The 18,041-nt window shown below is 46.0% G+C and overlaps 1 protein-coding gene across 1 annotated transcript in view; it reads left to right on the forward strand.

Annotated features, from left to right (window-relative positions):
• MEX3A (mex-3 RNA binding family member A) overlaps nt 1-17,415 on the forward strand; it is a 34,225-nt gene extending 16,810 nt beyond the window's left edge. The window contains exon 2 of the mRNA XM_077325278.1: nt 11,891-17,415. Coding sequence (XP_077181393.1) covers nt 11,891-12,996 — 1,106 coding nt within the window. The 3' untranslated portion in view covers nt 12,997-17,415. The remainder of the gene's footprint in view (nt 1-11,890) is intronic.
• The last annotated feature ends 626 nt before the right edge of the window (nt 17,416-18,041 follow it).

The following is an 18,041-nucleotide window of genomic DNA, read 5'->3' on the forward strand; positions in this document are numbered from 1 at the left end:
CCCAACAATAGCCAACCCTACTGTTCCAGCCAAGGACCCAGCTGAAAACCTCAAAAAAGATGACACGGGGGCCTTGTTCATTAAAAATTAGAATATTAATTAGAATAGAAAAAAAATCCCCGGCCTTAACCAAATGCCTGGCAGAAGAGCTTTGTCTTTCAGGCCTGTAGAACTCAGAGAGCTCCATCAGGGCCCTCAGCTCTTCCGGGAGCTCATTTCACCAGGCTGGGGCCATACAGGCCATCCAGTCCAACCCCCTACTCAACGCAGGATCCGCCCTAAGCATCCTAAAGCATCCAAGAAAAGTGTGTATCCAACCTTTTCTTGAAGACTGCCAGTGAGGGGGAGCTCACCACCTCCTTAAGCAGCCTATTCCACTACTGAACTACTCTGACTGAAAATTTTTTGCCTGATATCTAGCCTATATCGTTGTACTTGTAGTTTAAACCCATTACTGCGTGTCCTCTCCTCTGCAGCCAACAGAAACAGCATCCTGCCCTCCTCCAAGTGACAACCTTTCAAATACTTAAAGAGTATATGTTGATCTACTCTCCCCTCCCAAAATGGCCAGTGATGAGCCTGGAGGAGGTGGCATGGGAGGGAGGGGGGGGTCAGAGCTATCTTCTCAGATCCTGCTCTTCTTTCCCGCCTACATCAGACAGAGCTATGGGGGCGGCACACGCGCAGACGCACATACAAGCTCACCACTATCTGGAGGCGGTGTGGAGGCCAGTACCATGGCGCCACTGCTGCTACTGCGGCACTGCCACCAACCTGTCCTGGCGACCCTGTGGAAGGGGACAGGCAACCCCACTTGGGGTCGGGACCCCAAGGTTGAGAACCACTGTTCTAAATGCTGGGTGAGGGAGCAAAAGGAGGACTAAGGGTGTGGGTTATTCCTGAGGGTGTGGCCAACTGACCTCACTTCCGGGGCTCCTCAGAGTCAGAAAAATTATTTCAGGGGCTCCTCCATGGCCAAAAGGTTGATCTAAACACTGAGCTGCCTCAATCATATAGCAAAAAACAAACAAACAAAAGGTTCACAAGTGAAGGAAGATGAACTCTTACCTCCCTCCTGCTGCATAAATTCCTGCAGACCTTCTTCCCAGTTCTTTCAGGCACATTCATGTTCTGGAATGTTCTGGAACATTCAGGGAGCTCCAGCAAAGGAAAATGTACCCTAGAGAAGAGCATCTACTGAGCAGACAAGCTGCAGGAGAGGAGAGGGTTCAGTACCCCTCCTCCACTTACCCCTTTTGCTTAAAACAAAAGACTTCACACACACTATGTGATGGGAGCAGTTTCAAGTTTCAGCACCAAGAACTGTTGCCGTCATGTCTAGAATGGCCCTGAGAAACAAGTCTCGGTATTCTTGCTCCTTCTTGCCCCCGAACTCTGGGATTCTTTCCTGACACCCTTCAAATCGGTGTCCTCCTTTCATGCGCAGTTTTACTTAATTGTGGCTGGAGCAGAGACCACATTTCAGTGACTGGATTCTCTGCTTTGAAAAGGGGAAATTATTACTGTGTGAACTTCAAGGTCTTCTGGCAGCAGCCCCCAGCTGCCTTTGCTTCAGGCCTCAGTGTGTGTGGGGGAAATAATGCAAAAATTGCTGTCACGTCAACATCGTTTTCAGGGCAAACCCACAAATGATGTCACACCAGCAGGAACACCATGGTGAGAGTTTCACCACAGAATTTCTGCAGCAGCCTAGAGTGGCATTACGTCACTTCAAGGTCCACTCTGGAAATGTCATCAGCATGTGACACCACCCCATGTCTCTGCCCCCTCCAGTCTCCTGAGGGCCTGTCTACACAGCAAACGTAATTGGTCTTGTGCCAAATATAGTCACACACACCCCCCCCACACACACACACAAAAGAATCCTGATAAATGTAATTTCATGAGGGAATAATCTGCTGGAGATCATGAGGAAACAGACACGCGTTCTCAAAGGCTGGCCCAGGTTGTAAGTCCATTTCAATGATACTTTCAATTTATCGCATTTCAGAAATAAAATTCTTTTCTAACTTTCAATTTGTAAAATTGTTCCTATGGGGTGTGATTGCGTGTATGGCTGGGATGACTCCTCAGCACTACAGTTTCCTAGGGGGGGGAGATGCCTGTTGACAGCGTTTTGACTGAGATGGGAGAAAGCAGATCTAGAAATATATTTTAAATAAATGGAATACGTTTTTTTTCCCCAACCGCTTTAAGTGCGTGTTTTAGATATGCATTTGCTGGCAGGGGGCTCCTTGGAATTGTAGTCCATGGACATCTGGAGGACCGCAGTTTGACTACCCCTGCTCTAGAGATAGGAGAAGGTCAGCAATGTGCCTCTTTTACTCATCCCAAGAAATACACGGTGAAGCCAGAAGTCCAAAGCATTAGTAAAATCCAGTTATGTTGTAAGGGAAGCTTGTGATTCTTTGGCTCTATTGGAAATTAGGGGTCTATGGTCAGATCTCTTAACGTGTCACTCCAAAAACTGGCACCAGAGGTTGGGGGGTGGTGGAGAGATATCGATGAAGACTGTGCAAAGGAAGTTAACTCTCCCCTCCCCTGTGCCATTTCTCCAATTCAAAATGAGCCTCTCGACTGCTTTATGTCTTATGGGGGGGGGAGCATGTTCCACCCCCATTCCAAGGCTTAAACCAGCCCTGTGCTGCCACTTCCTCAGCGCTGCAGCCCTGATCTGTATCAGCTCCTCCTTGCCTGCTTTTTGCAGCGTTATGATGATCTTGTTCTGGTGAGCGCACCACCCCTGCAGCTCTACCCTTAAATCCAGCCCAATCGGAAGAGTTTCCCTGGACATGGCAAGTCATGATTCTGACACTTCCGGCATGTATTTTGCAAGACCGACCAACCAATCCAAAATGCAAAAGTTAAGTCTGTCCCAATGCGTTCCTGCCGTGCGCAAAGCGGGTGATAGGAATCCACGTTCGGTTCGCTGCAGCGAAAGATGCGCTTGTCAGAACGGTGAACTTGGGTTGGACTCCGCACAGATGCACCCCTCCTGTTCCCTGCCTACGGCTGTGTAATTTTTCTCCTCCGCTCAGTTTCAGAAATCTGTCGGTCTGTGTGGCACTTTGTCCTGTTGATGGACCACACTCAAAAAAGGAGGAAAGGGAGAGGGAAGACTTTAGTGGGCCAGGTGTAGCCTGCATGTCAAGGGTCTCTTTTGCCTTTTTGTCTGTATCTTTGCCGCCTCCTTTTTTATCTTCCATCCTTCCCTCCTCCATCCCTGATCATTCTCCCCACCCCCAGACAGTCTTGTACAACCACATCAGCCCCCAGTTCCATCTCTTGACTTGCTGGCTTTCCTTCCCTCTGCACTCGGCATGGATTTCCCCTTCCTTTGTCTCTCTGTCTACATAACCTCTTTGTTTCACCTTTCCTATTACGTTAGGCTCCGTTTCTCTCCTTCCACTCCAACCTCCCCCCCCCCCCGCCACCACATCCCAAGCCCTGTCTGGTGTATACATTAAAACAGGGAGAACCTTCATGTCCTTCTTAGCTAGACGCATGATCTGGGAAGAGGAGTCAGATGGTCGTGGGGGGTGGGGAAGAAGCAGAGTTGTTTTGTCTCATAAATGGGCCCTGGACAACGGGAGAATTTCACCCGTGCAGATTCCTGGCCCCAGTGCAATTGATCCCTCCTCTGCAGGGTTTCCTGAGAGAGAGGGAGAGAGAGTGCAGTCCATTAGGGGCAGTATTATTTTTTTTAAAGCTATACTGCGGTTGTAGCAAGCCAGCAGTGAGCCTGGCCTGCTGGCTCTCTGCCCATTCTTGCCAAGTAGACTGGAATTTCCAAGAATCGCCTGCAGCCTCTCTTGGGGTGAATCATTTCTCCTATCTCCATAAATTCAGCAGGGGGTGGAGGGAGCAAACCATGGGCTTTGTTTCCAAGACATCCCTTCTCTTACACACACACACACACACCAACAGGATTTATTTCTTTAAGAAAATATTTATTAGATTTAGGGTTGCCAGCTCTGGGTTGGGAAATATATGAAGACTTTGGGGGTGGAGCTGGGAGTGTGTTGAATTTGAGGCAAGAAGGGACCCTCCAAAGCAGCCATTTCCTCCAGGGGGACTTGACTGTCTGTCTATCCGTCTAGCCAGTTTGGTGTAGTAGTTAGGAGTGCGGACTTCTAATCTGGCGAGCCGGGTTTGATTCTGCACTGCCCCACATGCAAGCAGCTGGGTGACCTTGGGCTCGCCACGGCACTGATAAAACTGTTCTGACCAAGCAGGAATATCAGGGCTCTCTCAGCCTCACCCACCTCACAGGGTGTCTGTTGTGGGGAGAGGAAAGGGAAGGCAAATGTAAGCCGCTTTGAGACTCCTTCGGGTAGAGAAAAGCTATCTATCTAATTTAGTCTGGAGAAGAACTATAATTCCAGGAGATCTCCAAGTCCCGCCTGGGAAGTGGCATATTTAGATTTTAGTTGCTACACTTCCTTGGGGTGTGTGTGTGTCTCAAGATGACTTAGAAGAGTTAAATCAGTATGGTACTTTCTCCTTTAAACATTTGTACCTGTTCCACTGATGTTCATCAAATTTTTCATGTATAAGTTAAGCCTGTAAATAGCCCCTTGCCTGAATGAAGAATCCTCTGGAGCTGACTAGCTAAGGAGACTTTTTAAACAGCTGGCTTGTTCAGGCTACAAATGACTAACCCAAGTATGCAGGTTGGGAAAACAAGAAACGGAATCCGAGGAAGAAAGAGGCTAGTAACTTTCATGGACTTGCTTCCAAATCCATTGTCCTTTGTGCTTGATGTTACACATGATGACATCACTGTGGATATGGGTGTGAGTTAGAGGGGCCAGCTCCTGGTTGGGAAATTCCTGGAGATTTTGGGGATGGAGCCTGAGGAAGGCAGAGTTTGGGGAGGGGCAGAACTTCAATGGGGTATGACGCCCTAGAGTCCATTTTCCAAAGCAGCCATTTTCTCTAGATGAACTTATCTCTGCCACCTAGAGATCAGTTGTAATAGCAGGAGCACTCCAGCTATCACCTAGAGCAGTGGTCCCCAACCTTTTTCAGGCTGGGGACCGGCGGCAGCAGGGAGGGCGATTGCCCGGCCGCGCATGCAAAAGTGCCGTGCATGCGCGTTTTCAGCCGCACATGGCGCATGCGCGGCCCTGCTTCCCTCTCCCCCCCCCCCCCACAGTAAGAAGCTTGCCGTGCCGCAAGCTTACGGCCTGGTAAGTTTCTTACTGCGGGGGGGGGGGGCGGGGAGAGGGAGCCGCAGCCCAGTTCCAGGGCCTTCTTGGCCCGACCCCGGGCTGCAGCCCAGTGGTTGGGGACCACCAACCTATAAGTTGGCAACCCTAGAGCAGAGGTAGTCAACCTGTGGTCCTCCAAATGTCTATGGACTACAATTCCCATGAGCCCCTGCCAGCATTTGCTGGCAGGGGCTCATGGGAATTGTAGTCCATGGACATCTGGAGGACCACAGGTTGACTACCCCTGGCCTAGAGTACATGAGCTGTGCTCCACCCTATATGCCAGGGCTGGCCACACTGCTCTCCAGATATCCATGGACTTCTGAAGAGCTACAGTGATTAATGTTGTTATTGTTATTATTAATATTATTATTGTTTTGGTTATGTATATGTTATGAAGTTTCGTGTATTGTTCTATGTTTTATGTAAACCGCCCTGAGCCTCAAAAGAGGGTGGCAAATAAATAAATAAATTAATAAATAATAAATAAATAAATCCGTGACTGCTTCGGGTAGTAAAAAGTTCCATTGTAAATAAATAAATAAATAATGGGAAAGGAAGCCGGTACCTTGAGTCAGGTTTGCCAACCTCCAGGGGGAGACCAGGGATCTCCTGGAATTACAGCTGTTCTTTGGACTTTACGTAAGAGTTCTCCAGGGTAAACGGGCTGCTTGGGAAGGTGGCTGGCAAACCAGATTTCAACCTGTATAATGCTCTGTGTGTTTTATGGAAATTATTTTTAAAATATCATTGTCTGCCTTTAACAGGAGGCAAAGATAAATAGATCCTTTTGTGGGGAGGGGACACAAAGCAAGCCAGGAACCTTTTGACCACATCCAGAGGGAAGAGGGTTTCATTCAAGTCAGCTCCATTTCTTCCTGGCTACCTTTCCGGCCATGGAGAGCCTCAGAGCTCCTTCATCCTTAGCCATTTACGGATGTCTCCCCTCCTCAGAGCCTCTTGTGGCGCAGAGTGGTAAGGCAGCCGTCTGAAAGCTTTGCCCATGAGGCTGGGAGTTCGATCCCAGCAGCCGGCTCAAGGTTGACTCAGCCTTCCATCCTTCCGAGGTCTGTAAAATGAGTACCCAGCTTGCTGGGGGGTAAACGGTAATGACTGGGGAAGGCACTGGCAAACCACCCTGTATTGAGTCTGCCATGAAAACGCTGGAGGGCGTCACCCCAAGGGTCAGACATGACTCGGTGCTTGCACAGGGGATACCTTTACCTTTTACCCCTCCTCACACTGGCAGGAGGTCTGGTGGGGGAACTCTGTAGGATCCTGTGAGCCATTGTGTTGCTTCAATGAAAAACCAGGAGGTAACAAGGGGTAGCTCTAGAAATCACCCAAAAATCTATGGTTTTACCACAGGCCTTCTAAAGATTCCATGTTGATCCTATGTAACTTTCAGGTTTTCACATAATCATAGAGTTGGAAGGGACCTTCAAGGTCATCTAGTCCAACCTGCTGCACAATGCAGGAACTCACAACTACTTGCTCACCCACAGAATCCAGCCTGGCATGGAGGAAATTCACCTACCATCCCACAGTGGTGATCAGCAATTCCCTGGGTATGCAAGGAAGGGCCACAGGAGACAAACACTGGCACATCCCTTCCTGCCCACCAACTCACAATCTGCCTAAGTTCATAAAATCAGCATTTGTGTCAGATGACTCTCTAGCCTCTGCTTAAAAATTTCCAAAGAAGGAGAACCCACCACCTCCCGAGGAAGCCTGTTCCACTGAGGGACCGCTCTAACTGTCAGGAACTTCTTCCCCTGACATAGGGTTGTGGCACATAAGACACTGGTCAAATTTTCTGTCACAGATTCACGCAGTAGCAGGCAAGCAGCCCTGTCAATCCTTACTGATCCAGTGGGCCTCCATTCCAGTGGAGAAAATAGCACCTTTGGCAGGCCAACTATGATAGATCATAGTCTCAGGTGAAATCTTTCCCCAGACTCTCTCCTCCACAGGTCCCACCTCCACATCAGTAATTTCCCAGGCCAGAGCTGGCAACCTTATCTGCAGTAGGATTGTTGCTTCTCCCATCTCCATATCCTTATTCATTTCATTAGTTAGTTAAACATTTTTTTTATCCCACAGCTTCCCCCCCTCCCCCCGAAAAGGCTCCTATGGCAGCTTCCAGTATATAAAAAGACATTGTTAAAACACCATAAAACTATCAATAAGCTAATAATAGAACTTCCATAAACCTAGTTGATAATAAAAAATCAGCTTAAAGTCAGCAGTCAGAAAGAGAATAAAACAGTCGCAGTTATAATAGTATAATAACAATACTTTAGCATTTGCGTACCATTTCTGTTGCTTTACGTACGTTATCTCATAATCCTTACAACAGCCCTGTATGATAGGCCACTTTACAGAAAGAAATTCAGAAGGGAGTTGCTCAATTAAGGTCAATATAATTTACCAGCAGCATGTTGTAGTTAGTAAGTTGGCTAGTAAGTTGGTACTAAGGTTTTGGACACCCAGGCTCAAATCTACACTGCTATGGAAGCTTACTGGCTGACCTAGGGCCAATCACATATTCTCAGGCTAACCGACCTAACAGGGTTGGTATGAAGATAAAGGGCAGCGGCAGGCGGAGATGTTAAGCCACTTTGGGTCCCCTCCTAGGAGAAAAGTGCAGTATAGATGAAGTTAATACAGAAATAATTTCTCGGCATTTTATTATTTATTTATTTCATTTAACGCATTTTTTTACCTTGCTTTTCTGTCCTCGCAGGGCCTCCAAGGCAGCTAACAAAATACAAATAATACAATCTCAACTCATTAAAACCGACGAACACATCATTAAAAGTATTACAAACAGCCAAAATAAATGTAAAACATAAAAGCAGTAGTTAAAAAACTGTGGGAGGGAAGGAAGATCAGTGAGGGAACCCCAAATGAAACAAGTCGCCAGCTGATGGCAATGGAAGGGGACAGGCAAATCTCCTTGGAGAGAGAGTTCCAGACTTCTGGTGCCACAACTGAAAAGGCCCTTTCTCCAGTTGTCACCTGCCTAATACCAGAATCATACCTCAGTTTTCTCTTTTTATTTTTACAAAATTTGTATCCCCCACCTTTCTGCTTTCACAAGGGCCACCAAGGCAGCTAAAAAATTAAAATATACACGAGGCTACAACTGTTGCACAACTGGCCCACGGTAGATGATCTGGTTCTGGGGAAGGTAAAATAGCTAAAGAATCCAGGGAATGTATTTAATTAATTAAAAAAAAAAACATGTGCGCACTTTACCCAATTAGGGACCTCAAAGCTATAACCAATCAAAAAAGCTATGACCAATTAAAAAACAGCAAATGACCACCACAATAGTATACAGGAGAGGTAGGAAAAGGATACAAATTATAATCCAGGCAGGAAATAGCAGACTTGTGAAAAGGGTAGGTGGGGGATTAGAGGGACAATGTTCAAGGATTCCTGGTCACTCTGAAGTTCATATGGGACAAAGTGGTGGCTTCTAATCCAGTGAGAACTCAGAAGTGGAGCTGTACAATAAAATACTGTAAAACTTGTTGATTATTTATTATATATACCTATCTTTTATATAGAGTGTATCATCACAGTTCTGACCACTGAGGAAGACCCAGTAGGGTCGAAACACATTTGGTCTTATGTGCTGTTAGTTCTGTATAGTTTTTATTCTGTTTTTAATTGTGCATTATAATAAATAATCAACAAGTTTTACATTATTTTATTGTACAGCTCAGCTTCTGAGTTCCTACCTGTTAAGGTTGGGTTGTGTTCTGTTTTAGGTTTTGGTTTTGCATTCTAAACTGGTGAGCCAGGTTTGATTCCCTGCTCCAAAGCAGCCATTGTCACTAGGGGAACCAAGCTCTGTCAGTCAGATGTTGTTGTTGTTGTTGTTGTTGTTAGGTGCGAAGTCGTGTCCAACCCATCGCGACCCCATGGACAATGATCCTCCAGGCCTTCCTGTCCTCTACCATTCCTCAAAGTCCATTTAAGTTTGCACCTACTGCTTCAGTGACTCCATCCAGCCACCTCATTCTCTGTCGTCCCCTTCTTCTTTTGCCCTCAATCGCTCCCAGCATTAGGCTCTTCTCCAGGGATTCCTTCCTTCTCAAGAGGTGGCCAAAGTATTTCAGTTTCATCTTCAGGATCTGGCCTTCTAAGGAGCAGTCAGGGCTGATCTCCTCTAGGACTCACTCAGATACCAGTGGTAAATCTGGGAAATCTCCAGCCACCATTTGGGTCCTTGACTCGCTCCAGAGCCATTTTAACATCTGCCCTTAGGGCCCATGGAATTGGGCAAGACCTGTGATCTGCTTTCCAGTGTTGTTTGGCTTGAGTCTGGTGTCTTTCCAGAAAGGACCTTTGGCTCATGGGAGAACATAGTCACATAGCTAAGGGCCTTATACTGAATCAGACCATTGGTTCATCGAGGTTAACATTGTCTATTCAAACTGGCAGCAGCTCTCCAGGGTCTTTCACATCACCTCCTATGTGAGTCTTTAAACAGGAAGATGCTGGGAATTGAATCTGGGGCCATCTGCATGCTACTTAGAGACTCTAGCATTAAGCCACAGCCCCTACCTGCGGGGTCCGTTTTTCTTGGTAGCCCTCAGTTTTGATCATTCCAGGTTCCTTAGAGGCGAACACACCCCTCTAAAAATATGGGCTTGCTTCAGACATTTAAGGGAAAAGGGGCTGAGAGATATGTGCAGAGGAAGGAGGGTTAATTCCCTTCTCTACCGTGTAATGCCCTAATCCAGATTGGCTCCTGATATAGCTGCTATTGACCTTCTAAAAAGTCTAGGAAGATCTGATCACGGGATCTGTCCTTTAGTGTCTCATCTAGCGAGCCTCTCAAACCAAGGATAGCTTAACGAGCCACACCCCCTTCACTATTACAAATTGCTGAGGGCTGCCGCACTTACTGTATTAATTCAGTCCACGGTGTCCTGTCCTCCAATGATTTAAAAGCCAAGGGAGGGATTGTTATTTGGGTTTAAGTTTATAGAAATCCCGAGGGGCAGCCTAGTCGCTCCCCTTAGCAACCAAAGTGCTGACACTCAGGGAGTGGGGCAGCTGATCTTGGATCTTGGCAGAAGACTGGCTCCCTGGGATCTTTCTGGATCTTCATGATCCCAAGGATGAACACGCTCTGATCCAGGGTATATTTTTCCTGCACAGTAATGTCTGCAGTAGAGCCTCTTGTGGCGCAGAGTGGTAAGGCAGCCGTCTGAAAGCTTTGCCCATGAGGCTGGGAGTTCGATCCCAGCAGCCGGCTCAAGGTTGACTCAACCTTCCATCCTTCCGAGGTCTGTAAAATGAGTACCCAGCTTGCTGGGGGGTAAACGGTAATGACTGGGGAAGGCCATGAAAACGCTAGAGGGCGTCACCCCAAGGGTCAGACATGACTCGGTGCTTGCACAGGGGATACCTTTACCTTTAATGTCTGCAGCTCAGACAAACACACCCTGGTGGTGCATGAAATGGGCAGCTGATAGGCCATCTCCTGTGGCTCAGTAGAAGAGCATGCACAATGTCCCAGATTCAATCCCTGATATCTCCAGGACTCAGGGAACTAGGAGAAGCCCTTCTCTATTTGTCCCTCGAGAGAACTGTTGTCCACTTAATCAGACATTGTGGAGCTAGATCAGCCAATGGTCTGACATAGAACAAGGCAACTTTCTGTGGTCGAAGCCTCAGTGAATGAGGAAGAGCCCTTGTTAGGATCGGGAGGGTGGTTGCATACACACATACGTATGAAACTGCCTTACACTGAATCCATGAGGTCAGTTCTGTCTACTCAAGACAGATGGTAGGTCTCCAGAGTTGCAGGCAGAGGTCTTTCACATCATCTACTGCTTGGACCTTTTAACTTGGGAGGCTAGGAATTGAACCTGAAACTTTCTGCATTCCAGGCAGATGCTCTACCATGAAGCTGCAGTCCTCATGTCTTTGTTGGGGAGGAAGATAATTCATTTTGCAATGAATGAGAAACTAAAAGGAAAAGACTCCTTCTGTCCCCACCATCTGTAAACTGCTGGATGCGGTATAAATAAATGGTTAAGGCCGAAGTGGGAGGAGAAAGGGGTGGGACCTGTCCAGGATAGCAGAAGGCGCTGATTGACCCCTTGCTCGGACTGACAAGAATGCCAGCCAGTTGGGTGAGGGGTCAATCGGAAGGCACGAAACCAGCAGGACGGACGCCGCTGAGCTCGCTCCTGCCCGCGGTTCCCACACACCTCCCGGATTCAGCATACACAGTAAGGGCCCGCACATCCAACATCTCGACCCAGACAACATTGCACACACACACACACACTGCCACCTCCACCCAAAACTCTTCACGGGTGGCCTCCCCCCCATCAGCCCAACCTGCACCTCCTTCACCTCGCCGCCAACCCTTCTCCCCACCGTGCCCATTCCCCTTTCAAAGCCCATTTATTTTAAATGGGCTTTGAAGCTAGTATATACAATATAATCCTAACTACCTCCAGCATCCTTAAAAGTATTTCAGACCTGGGCGTTAGGCAAGTGCGGGAAATCTGATTATTCCTGAGGCAGGCAGGGAATGTGATTCTGGGAGGGGGGAGCAGGGAAACCAAAAGAAGCCAAGAAAGGCACTTAATCCATCTTCTCTTTTTCCTTTACTGTCTTTAAAGGTTGCAAAATCAAAGCTCTGAGGGCAAAGACCAATACCTACATCAAAACTCCAGTACGTGGTGAAGAACCTGTGTTCATGGTGACTGGGCGGCGGGAGGACGTCGCCATGGCAAGGAGAGAGATCATTTCTGCAGCCGAGCACTTCTCCATGATCCGGGCCTCTCGTAACAAGGCTGGCACGACTTTCGGTAGCGCCCCAACCTTGCCGGGACAAGTCACCATCCGGGTCCGGGTCCCATACCGTGTGGTGGGCTTGGTGGTAGGACCCAAAGGAGCCACCATCAAGCGGATCCAGCAGCAGACCAACACCTACATCATCACTCCCAGCCGAGACCGGGACCCTGTCTTTGAGATCACAGGAGCGCCGGGAAACGTGGAACGAGCCCGAGAGGAGATCGAAACCCACATTGCAGTCCGGACGGGCAAGATTCTCGAATACAACAATGAAAATGACTTCCTGTCCAGCAGTCCTGATTCAGGCATGGAGAATCGTTACTCAGAGGCCTGGCGGGTCCACACTCCGGCTCCCGGCTGCAAGCCTCTCTCCACCTTCCGTCAAAACAGCCTCGGGTGCATTGGAGACTGCTCTGTGGACCCAGCTTACGAGACTCCCCGGCTGAATGACCAAAACGATTTCAATTACAGTTACCTCTTTCCCAACTATGGTGTCAACAAACAAGATCTCTACTATGGGGTTCCAGAGTCTGGCGCTCCCTTGTGGGCTGGGCAGGAAAATACCAACCCGGTCTCTGTCCTCTTCTCTAAGCAGCAACGATCTAGCAATACTGGCACCATCCACCCAAACTCGCATCGTTCCCCATCCTCCTCTATACAAGAGCCTTCCCTCTCCGGGCTTCCTAGAAGGTCTCAGGGGGAGCCCTTACAAGGGTTTTCCAAACTGGGTGCTTCCTCTGCCACCCGGACATCCATCTCCAGCAGCCGGGAGTGCATGGTGTGCTTTGAAAGCGAGGTCACAGCAGCCCTAGTTCCGTGCGGCCATAATCTCTTCTGCATGGAGTGTGCCGTGCGGATCTGTGAGAGAACTGACCCGGAATGCCCGGTGTGCCACGCAACAGCCACTCAGGCCATTAGAATATTTTCTTAAAAAGAGACATTGTTAGGGGAACCGGAGTGCGTGAAGGGAAGGGAAGGGAAGGGAGGGAGGGAAAAGCAGAGAGCAAGAGCGAGTGAGCGAGAGAAGAATCCAGACATCAGAAGAATGAACAAACGAATCAGAGAAAGAAAGTTAATTTAAAGAAGAAGAAGAAGAAGAAGAAATTATTTTAGGAGCAATGTATGTTATTTTTAAAGAAAAAATAATAAGAAGAAATAATAAAAATAGTAATAAAGGTGATGATGATACAATTAAGATGGAGGAGGCAGAAATATTGGGAATGGCAATTGCTACATAACAGCCTGCGGTGTCATTTTGAAATGGAGAACTCTCAACACACATGAGCGATTTGCAAGCAACACAGGAAGTGATGCGGTGGAGGTAGGGCAGGGCCAGTGGCCTGCTAGCACCATAACTGGAGGTGGGAAGGAGGGCATTTTCTCATCTAGCAAACCCAGCCCTGATCTTGGTCTGATGATGCTGGGCTTTCAGCTTGCCTGGTGGGTCAAAAACTCGGAAAGTAACCTAAAGCTATTAGGAAGGGAAACAGGAAAGAAAAAAAACGATGAAACCATCAACCTCTGGGAACTTGATCAAACGAGGGCACAACTGTATTACCTCAAACATTTAAAAGAAAAAGAAGCAGCTAAAGAGCTTTATATTCTTTTTCCTCTATTTTTTTCCTAAGAAGAAGAAAAAAAAGAAAAATTAAAATGAATAAATAACATTAAGCCAGTGAAATGGGAGAAGAATCAAAAAGGGTTTGGAAGAACCCCCGCCAAGAATCCTCCTGGCCACTTTTCGATTTTACTTTTGAGTCTTCTGAGCCACTGCAAAAGTTTTCTGAACTTTGAGTTTGCTTTTCCTATTTGAGCAGGGATTTGTTCATCAAATATGAAATCAGGAGTCACTAACAGGGTATTTCCAAAAACAGAACAAAACCAAGCTACCAATGCTTCCGATTCCCCCGTTCAGGGGATGGAGGGGCTTGACCGCCATGTCTCTACATCTCACCCTTCACGCTTGCCAAGTGATGCAGCCACTAACAGAGACACACAAAAAGTGGAAATGAATTTTTTTCCCCCCTTCCTTTCTTTCTCTCTTTTGATTTTTAAGAACAACGACAATTTCCCACCAAAACCTAAGAAAGATATTCATGCAATACCGGCAACCGTGCCCACTTACAACCAACATGCATCCCGACAGAAAGCAAAAAAAATAAATCAAGTAAAAATCAAATAAAATGAATAATAAATTAAAAATGAAATAACATGTTTATATATAATTTTCTCGTCTTTTTAAACTGGACCAAAACTTTTGTTACTCAAAACCAAGTAAAGAGAAAAAAAAAAAAGAATATTTACGTATGGACCAAAACCTCTTTCGCTGTCCACGTCTGGATCTTCCGGAGGTTGCTAACTTTTATATATTATATTTTTTTCAGAATGAAGCAAACAGACACATGCGCAAAAAACAGAAAAAATAGAAAAAAATAATTTTGAATTGCCTTGTTGAACATCCTTAATCATTTCAAGACAAAGTCATTTGACTCCTGGTTTTGTTACATTAGATACTTTTTTGAAAGTGTTGGGAATAGGAGAGATGGGCCATTCAAACTTGTCTCCCCGCCAATTTGCAGCCCAGCAACCTAACGTAGTCAGCTTTCTTGAACTTGCTACCTGGATGCCAAATTGCCAAGATGGTCGTATATTTAAAAGGGTGGATCAGAACAACCCAGCACCACTATAAATGCATATATAGGAATGTTTTCATTTTCTCCCCCATCCCATCCTTACTTTTGGCTTACAATTCTTGGACTCTTATTTAGGAAGGAACTCTAGAACCAAGAACCTTTGCAATTTGTTAGAGATGGTTCTACAAAAAAGAAAAAAGAAAGAAAAGAAAAAAGGATTAGAGAGCCCAAGAGTTTCTGGGGATTCATAGGGTTTGTTTTTTAAAAATCCTTGTATGCTATACAAGAGACTTTTCATTTCTTCATTGCATGCTTCTTGGGAATATGTTCTCTTTCTCTGCCCTTTTGCCCCACCTAAATATCACCCATTGACCTCTGCTGATTTGTTCTAGATGGTCTTTCATCGCCTACTGACAGGGTTGTGTGTACTTTTGTGCTTTATAAAAAAAATATCCTCAATTCTACACCAAGAAAAGCCAAATGGTACAAATTATGGAAATTAGATGTATTTATTTTGCATGGTTTAACCCACCTCCTTCAGGTATCGGAGCCTATAAATCTTTACGTCTCCCTTTGTACCAGGAGCGTCTGCTGTGACAGTATATGCTCACATGTGGCTTCTGAGATTTCAGCAGGGAATGGCCACCATTTTGAGATCCATCTTTGTGGTCAGATGGACTTACTTTTTAAAAAAAAGTTACAAAAGTGGGGATTTTCAGGATGTGGGATACCATATCCAGTCCAGAGATCTGCACTCTCATAGCATTATTGAAGAAGCATGAGTACATACAGCCCTGTCCAAGAAATTTATTGGGGAGGGGAAGGGGGAGGAGATAGAAATGACTGGTGTTCTGCCAAACTTGGCAATTGATTGTGATCTAAGGGAGGAAGTGGGGAACACCAGTGTTTGTGTGTGTTTCCCCCCAAGCAAAGACAAAATAGGTATTATCCAGGAACTGAAAGAATTTCGGGGGAGGGGGAGTGAGATGAAGGATGATCATGTCCTAAATTCTGCACTATAACACTGAAAAGACTGTACTCTACTAAAGGGGACACTGTCAGCCTATCACGGGGCTTGCCTTCCCAACCTGAGCTCCGGAAGCTAAAGCGGCTTAATCCTGCAACCCGTTTTGGGTATGAAAAAAAAAAATCAGCTCGCCAAAGCGAACAGGGATATCTTTCTTTCTTTAAAACATAACAATCAGATGAGCCTTGCAATGAACACCAAGAGACGTTTGTTTCAAAATCCCAATATGTCACCATGTTTTAATGATTACAGCCTCCTCTCCCAGACCGGATTAAGCCAGCCGCTACGGGAAACATGAAACCGACTCCGGAGGGTGAGACAAACCCAAACAAAGTTCCTCAGCACTACCCAGCCTGCTCAGAGCCAATGTTGAAAGATGCAAGGCGGACCTCTGCAGGGCTGAACTGGGTGATGGCATTTCCCCCTGCCCCCCATTTTCTGTTCTGTTCTTTCAGATAAAGCAAAGGGGCTTTGCTACCAAAATTTATCAGCACTTGCCTTCAATGCAGCTCTCTGTGCACCCCGCACAAGAAGGGGTGTTCATTGCACCCTCTCTGTTCTTGGTTACTACACTGGCATGCCAGCAAAACAAATTTCTATGCATTCCTTTTTTAAAAAAGAAAGCCTGCAAAGACTTTAAAAATCTTGGTAACTGGCCTCATCGGCTTTTTATTTTTGTTTTTGAAAAGCAAACCCTTGTGGGAAACATTTAATTCTGACAGTCTCCCCCCCCCTTTTTTTTGGTGAAAAATAAGTTATAATACTTGTTATATTAAACAGAATTGTATTAATCCCAGTAGGAGAAGTGGAGAGAAGGAAAGAAGGCAGAGGAGGAGGAGGAGGAGGAGGAGGCAAGGGGAAAAGAATAACATTTTCTGTTTTGGAGAAAGCAGACAAGAGGAAACTAATTGATACCATTCTGATTCCATTTGTTCCTGGTGGCGGTGATGGTGGAAGCAAGGTACTGGTGGGAAGTGACCTGAATTTTTCCCACCAATGTAGATAAAAATGGGGTGGGTGGAGGAGGAGCCAGAGGGTAGACTGAAATTTTCGGGAAAGGTGGGACACGAGTGGCGATGTTCCCTCTGGCAACATGACGCCCTACGTGGGGCTGGATATATTCTTTGGATTTAGTCGTTCTTGGCGGAGTGAAGTCTGTTTTGTAGTTACTGTGAGAGAGTTTTTGGTCAGTGTTTTATTGTTTTATGCCAGGCGATGGACAGAGGAGAAAAGTGGAGGGCAGAGCCTCCCTTTGTAGGGAAATGTGCATGGGGGAAAAAGATTTTAGTGCTGGCCCTATAGGGTCGAATAGGAAAAGTGTGGAAGGACGGGGAAGGGGGGGGGAATCCATTCCTTTCCTCTGGTTCCTCCCACCCCCGTTATCCTCCTTGTTAAGGTAAGAAATTGAAACAGCCCCTTCCCTTACATGCAAGCATGATGAAAATATTAGAATTTCCCCCTTTTTAAAACAAAAAAACAAAAAAAATATAACCATATAAAACCCAAAACCAATATCCAAACTTGCTAATCAGAAACGGAAGGGGGGCTTGGTTCCTGTGCTCAGAACAGATCAAGTTTGCGAACCAGGCTTTGCCCTGTTCCGAGTTAATTTTTTTGAATAAAGAAATCTTTTTTTAGTTCCAATAGCCTTTTATCTATCTATCTATCTAATCTAATCTATATATACATATACATATATATTAAAAGAAAGCCTGATGTAGCAATTCTAGTTTAATAGCAGTATTTTAACTCCCATCTTTTAAAAATATATATAAATATAAATATATATATATATATATATATTTCCACCCTCCCTCCCTGTTATTTTTTAATGTAGCAAGTAAAAGAGAAAAAAAAAATCAACCCAAGTCTGCAGAACCTCAGTTGAAAAACCAAGAGCTACCTCTGGTCTAAGAGGGGGGCCTGCATACTTCTGTTGGGGGGGGGGAGAAGGGAGGATCCTGTAGGGGGCGCCCACAGATTGGAATTCCCAGGGATCCCCCACAGGAAGGGGATGGGAATAAATTTTGCGTAATTACCTTGTTTTTAATATATGTATATATATAAATCTTAAAAGAAAAAAAAAGAAAAAATGCCCACGACCTTAATTTTTTGCTCTGACTTGCATCTTCCTTGATAGGTATGTAGAAATGGCTTGTTGGTCTGATTCACCAGCAATAAAGAGGACAAACATTATTATTATTATTATTATTGATGATGATGATGATGGTGATAATAATCAAGGCCACCCCTCTAGCATGATCAGATGGGCTCTTGACGATCTGGGAGTTTTGAAATTCCAATCCGTGCCAATCC

This window comes from Paroedura picta, chromosome 1 (genome assembly GCF_049243985.1).
Source record: "Paroedura picta isolate Pp20150507F chromosome 1, Ppicta_v3.0, whole genome shotgun sequence".
In the NCBI taxonomy this organism is placed as follows: Eukaryota; Metazoa; Chordata; class Lepidosauria; order Squamata; family Gekkonidae; genus Paroedura; species Paroedura picta.